The 6,606-nt window shown below is 37.3% G+C and overlaps 1 protein-coding gene across 1 annotated transcript; it reads right to left on the reverse strand.

Moving 5' to 3' along the window:
• Positions 1-3,716: 3,716 nt before the first annotated feature.
• LOC103720632 (zinc finger CCHC domain-containing protein 10) lies at positions 3,717-6,344 on the reverse strand. Its single transcript, XM_008810432.3, has 2 exons — positions 6,211-6,344; positions 3,717-4,893 (listed from the first exon to the last, which is right to left on the reverse strand). The coding sequence occupies exon 2, from the start codon at positions 4,856-4,858 to the stop codon at positions 4,058-4,060; it is 801 nt and encodes a 266-aa protein (XP_008808654.1). The 5' UTR covers positions 4,859-4,893; positions 6,211-6,344; the 3' UTR covers positions 3,717-4,057.
• Positions 6,345-6,606: the final 262 nt, after the last annotated feature.

Below are 6,606 nucleotides of genomic sequence, written 5' to 3' on the forward strand. Positions count from 1 at the left end.
GGCTCGTCTTTGTTTATGTCCACTTTTTTGGTCCCGAGCTTCTTTTATTAAGTTAAAGCAGCACTTTGTTACAAATTATATCACTTGAATGTCTTTCATACATAGAGCTGCATTGTACAAATGTAATTTTTGAAAAAGTTCTACCTGCCATGCATTGCCATAATTCTGAATAAGACTACAAGGGTCGCATGTTGCTGCAAAGCTATATCTATATTATATTTCTATTTACATTAAATTTTATCATAAAAAAAAGGTATCTTTATATTTGGTGAGCTCTCGAAGATGGGAACCATTATTCCACATGTGGTCTTGCAATTATTCTCAAAGTTGGTGATCAGCAGTTACGTTCTAAAAGTTGGTACTTTGAAAGTGTCGTGACTTGAGAAGGTGACTTCTCTCTCTCTTAGAGAAAGAGCCGACCCGAAGATCTGTTTTAGTTTCTAAAGAGGCTTGATTCTTGTCCAGACTAATCAATCAAGGAAAGCAGTCCAGATTTCTGAATCCTGCTTGCCACGCAAGCATTACTAGTTCTTGTTAAAGATTTCCTCTTTGCTTTAGAACCAAATGAACCTATTAGTTCAACAGCTAAGGTGAAGGGAAACGAGGTTGACCTGAAAAACCATCATGCATTGTATCATCAGACATAATGTGTTTTAGCAACAGCAGAGAAAAGTCAAAAGTAAAAGTTACAACAAGTCAACTGATTTTATGTGGAGGTTCCGTTTCAGTAGTTCCAAAACACTATATCTTTATTCTTCTTCCTATACTTGGTGTTAAGTTATAACTGTAGTTCATGTGGCCAAAGATATAGTTTTGAGTCATTGCATCAATCTCTCCATCTATGGCCACAACTTGGGTTGCAGCAGACGAAAAACAGTGTCATGCCCTCCTCCCCCTCGTGATAGCCTGCAAATTTTTCAGAACAGATACAATATCAGCTAAACTTGCACTAAAATCATCCCACACAGAAACAACTAAAGCAAATTCATCATGAATTATCAAGATACACCATTGTATACTTGATTCCATGTTCTAGCATCAACTTCACAAAATTAACGGACTACAAGTTACAACAAGATTATCTGTAGAAGTTTTGATTCCATACGAGATGTCCAACCACAGACCACCTATTAATAAGAAGATGGCCCCTAATACTCTGGGGTAGCTGGAGATATGTGGTTTATCATTGCACTAGGGATTATATTAGTATGTTGTCCTATGGGTATTTAAGAATCTGATGACAGTTCATTCTGCTATTTTTAACTCAGCTAATAGGATCATTGTTAAGCTAATAGTGAAAAAGTTTCCCGCGGAGATTTACCATCATCTTTAATGATGCAGCAGATTTTGGCCTGTCCTAGGGGAAGCAAAATCACTCACACCCTTCAGGTGACAAATACTCTAGAAGAGTAGCTTGCCGAGATTTTCTTCGGAAGCACATTAACAGCATTTCTTTTGTCCTTCTTCAGTAACACGTACGAAACCCTCTTATGCTCTTTCTGAAAACATATATCAATTTTGACCTTTAAACTTTTTCTGATTTCTATTTTGTCTTAAACCCATCATCTGGGGAAGCCGCAACTTATTATATTTAGCACGCATCCCTTTGGATAATTAATTTGGCACAACCACACATCACCTCGATAAGAATTAAAATGAAACAGGAAGAAGAAATAGCATGGAAGAAAATAGCTTGTTGGTGATTGCAGATAGCACACCTAACTAACTTCGTATGATTATGTGCCTCTATATTTTTTTCCAGAAATTAGTTCCTAATAATATTATATTAATAAAATATTAATATATAATGATAATAATGATAATATTTTATATCAAAATATTGTATTATACTATAAATATAATATTATATTACATTATATCATAATATATTGATATGTTATATTATATAATATCAAATTATGTTATATTATTATGCTATAGTATACAATATTATATTAACTATATTAATAATGTTATATTATATTACAGCAATGTTATACTATATAATATATTTAAGTATTAATACATATGATATTTTATCATACTTTGTTGTATAATACTATGCAATGTGTTTTATGATCATTTTGTCGTACCAAAAGTACTTTCTCTATTTGTTTGCCAAATACATTAAAGTTCTACGACATTTTAAAAATATAGTTATCAAATAACAAATAGCTTTTAAAGTTCTACGGTACTATAAAATATACAGAGTACGATTGATGAGAAAGATAAGCAGCATCCAAGTTCAATATTAAAGCCAAATACTTTGATATTCAATTATTGATCAAGGCGGCAGGGCCACCCTGCACTACATATAAAATAAGAAGAAAAAATTGGCTAAAAAGGGCAGGGGAAAATGGGAGACCTGGTGGTCACAGTTGCGGCAGGCATAGAGAAGGATCTTCTGCTCCCAGTCTTCCTTTGGGTAGAGTATGTTGTTGCTATCCGATCAGGGTGGAAAATTTGAAGCCTCAGAATTTATAAGTAACGTTATATACTGTCTGCAATTGGCATATATGTGCTTACCACTCGCGGCAAAACTTCATGGTGCTCATGGCTGCTGTTGTGGCCTTCTTCTCTAACTTCCAATAGTATTGATGAGGAATGAGCAGTGAAATCTTCTTCCTAGCTGTTTTTTAGCCAAGTATTTGGGATGGGGGTCCGGCTGCCCTGTAACAAAGCTGACATGTTCCCAATAAAGACGATATCTCTGGTTGGTAATAAAATAATATGGAGAATCTTCCAGTTAGGGTGATAATCTGGGACAATGTGGGAGCAAAAGGAAGTGCTAGAACCCTCTTGAAAACTTGTTACACACTTTAAGCCACTTGCAGAACAAGTTGTTCATAAAAAGCTGATCCCTCAAGTTGTTCATAAAAAGACTGCAGGACAGTCTTTCTAAAAAAAATTTACGAAAATTAAAATGTCGCAACGCTGTTCTGTAATAAACCAAACAACCAAAAATTAGGGCAGTTTATCATCGAGGGCAAGCTATCTCACAAAAATTAAGAAGTAAATTGCAGTTTAATCTACATCTAGAAAATGAGCTGTTTGTCTCAGCCAAAATTATCCATATTGGTGCAAGATTTTACAACAAGATGCTTGATGCCTTAAATCTGTCTGGTTTAATTAGTGCACTACGCCACCAGTTTCTGTGGATTTTTTCTTCTTTTTTTTTTTGAGCACACAATCTTTTTCACAATCGCCATTAAGTAGACCAACACTTGTCTCCTATGAGGTAATGCTGAACTAGCATACTATGTCCTGTCATTTTTCTTTTTTAAGAAAAACACCACAAGTGCATGACCCACATACAGCCTTTCCAAACATAATTGAGAATGATGAGTAGAAGCAAGCCTTTGAGGGGGCATTGAGCAGCCTTGGAAGATTCCACACTCGACTGATGTATGCTCGTATAGCTTTCATCTGCCATTATCATTTTGCTGCTAAAATACCAAACTTTATCAACTATCAGTAGAAAACAGGTTTTTACTGCTTTTCCCCCATCATTAGTGTCATCAGCTGGTAAAATGCTAAAGAGCTACAAAAGCAGTTACCTAGAAATGACACCTAAAACACCCAGCACAAAAGTTGTGGCAGCACTAATAACAAATTTTAACTAAAGATTTTGATAATCGTATTTCACTGGCCATAAAAGAAAGACAAGTATTACAAATGGATTAACAGATAAATGGATGTAAGGCCTAAATAATAAATGCAGTCCAAAACAAAATGATATTTTGCATAATGGAATTTCGTACGCAATGTTTTAAACAATCACAGAGATAAGAAGCTTGAAACTAGCATTTTTGAGGAGCAGCACCAACCATTGCCAAACCAAACTGACCCAGATATAAGCAGGTAGAGAAAGATTAACGTTAAAATCCCCCACATTTGAAAGCGTCCATCTTGTTAAGAGAACATATTATGATACCAAACACACAATTTTGGGCCGATAAACCAGCTACTAGAGGCCCAAATTAGTCAGAACACAACACCACACAGTAGTATTTAAAATATTATGGATAGCAATTAGCAAACACACTTCTGAACCAGCCTAGTGCCTACGGCTGTGCCTTCTACTCTTCTTCCTGTACTTGTCATCTGAATCACTATCAGAAGCTGACTCAGATTCGGAAGAGTCAGAGGATGAGCTGTATCTCCGGTGCCTTCTCTTCTTCTGCTTCCTTCTCCTCCTCCTCCTGCGCTCCTCTGAATCTGATGAACTGTAGCTCGAACTACTCTCGGCAGAAGAATAGTCAGACTCAGTCACTGAAGACTCACTATCCGTCTCAAAAACAGAAGCCTCACTGCTGTCCGCCTCTGAATCACTTCCTGATCGGTGTTTCCTCTTGCTCTTTGTCCTGCTCCTTTCACCCTTCTCCTTCTTCTGGCCCCTTTCATCCTGCAGCTCCTTCTCAATATCAGGGTTGTCTAATTCATAGGAGACTGAGAGCTTCATCTTCAACTTTGGGTTCTTGAGCTGCTGCGTCCTCGAGGGCCGTGACATGTAGACCCGTTCATTTTTGCACTCATATGTCCAATGACCAGACTGGAAACACTTCTGACATTGAGCGGCTGCGCCACCGGCAGAGGAAACTGATGCCTTTAGATCCTTCCTCTCTCCCAATCTCACAGCTTTCTCTGTACTCATAAGATACATCTGCCGCTTTGCTTCTTTCCTTTCCTGCCATCTGCTTGGCCCTTCTTCCTTCTGCCCATAAGCATTTACATTTCGTGCAGCTGCTGCAGCTGCCCGCTCAGCTTGAGCACGGCTGAGACCCTTTGCAGCTGAAAGTGCTGCAGCCTTGATTCGCTCGGCTGCAGCCTGTGCTTTCTCTTCCTTCTTGCTCGACATACCTGCCTAGCTAGTCTTGAAAGGCCAGAAGCCACCTGCATGACAAATAATCATGAATTTCATGGATTTAGAGACATTATTTTCATATGACTCAAAAGTATCTAACACTCGCAAAGGACTTGATGTGAACCATCATTTAAAGCACATCCTCAACTTAAAATTCCCATCATGTAAACACCTACTAGTGAATAACAAGGAGAAAAATAAGGCGAATATTCAATTCCATAGAAGACTTACAATAAAAAAAATAAATTTTTGAATGAAATTAAAAAAAAAACTCCCAACTGTTAGTGTTTAAATCTTTCAACAAGAAGATTGTCAAAGAAAACCTAAGCTTTTGATAGAAAAACCATGAAGAAACTAAGACTAAAATTTTGTTCTCTGTAAAATGAACATAATAACAAGTAAAAAAGTCCAAAATGCTTGATAGAAGTCTAATGCAGAAAAGGTTGATCAACAAAACAAAACCAAAAGACTAATCCAAAAAATCCAGTGAAGATAATCCAAATTAAAATTCAAACCTCATATCATGGGCCCTGGTGCAAGCAAAATCCAATCGCTAGCTTTTTATCTTGCAGTTCAGGAAAATTAATACCTAATTCTTCTTATGAACAAACAACTTGTTTTCTTTTAATGTTTAGTAAAACAAAGGAGAATACCCAAAATACAGGTCGATGAAACTCTAAAACCCTCGTAATCTTTGAACTACAGTTTTTATCAAATGAGATGTAAAACACCTACATCAATTTTGTAACCAAACGCTCATCCAAAAACCCATACCCTTCAACTCCCAGAAAAGAACTTCATCGTGAGAAATTCATCTAGCACGGCTCCGTCGCAAAACAACAAAGACAACAATAGCAGTAATCATACCCACGAAAAAGAATCGTCAAAAATTCCTAAATCAATTCCTTCCGACAAAGGACCAAGCCTAAAATGTTAGCTGATCAGTAATCAGGAAAAAAGACTCAAAACAATGCCTAATAAATCTCCCAAAACCCTAACTTCTCACCCCAAATTCTTCCCAAAAGCTAGGATCCCGTAATCAAACGATTCCTCGATTACCCATAAAATTCATAAATAACAAGAAGAAAGGCACAATCTGGATCCCGAGAAGACAACAATAACGTATAACGAGGCTCATTAACAGCGCTTTTAGCAAGAAGAATCTTCTTTGAAACCTCGAGCCCGAATCCCTAACTCCAAATATCTCCTCTCTTCTCCCCAAGATCCAAGAAGGAGAATTGATCAAGAAAAAATTCTAGCGATTTCACCGAGAAATATAGAACCAATCGACATGGAAGCGATACAGAAACCTAATCCTGATTGAGAGATCGGATGTAGAGATTCACCTGGGAGTTGGGAGGGCGGCACAAACCCTAACTTTTTTTTTTTCGTTCGAGTGCGGGCAGGTCTCCAATCTCTCTCCTCTTTCTCTAACATAATAATTTATAACGAGAAAGTCGGCTCTCGCATGGACTGACCCGGTCCAGGCCGGATCTGGGACCAGCCTACGGCTCGGCCTGATCCGACCCAGAAAGAAAGGACCAGACCACGCAAATTAGCTAAAAGTTGGTCTCTATATATTTCAGAATATTTAAATCAAGGCCAGCAATTTGAAGTTACAATTGTATAATTCTTACTATGTTTCTGCTTACTAGCCACATTGCTTCTATTTTATGATACTTGATGTTTATACGTAATCTCATCCTCGTAATCCCGCAAATATTGTAGCATTCTCTGAAAAC

Source organism: Phoenix dactylifera, chromosome 1 (genome assembly GCF_009389715.1).
Source record: "Phoenix dactylifera cultivar Barhee BC4 chromosome 1, palm_55x_up_171113_PBpolish2nd_filt_p, whole genome shotgun sequence".
Classification (NCBI taxonomy): domain Eukaryota; kingdom Viridiplantae; phylum Streptophyta; class Magnoliopsida; order Arecales; family Arecaceae; genus Phoenix; species Phoenix dactylifera.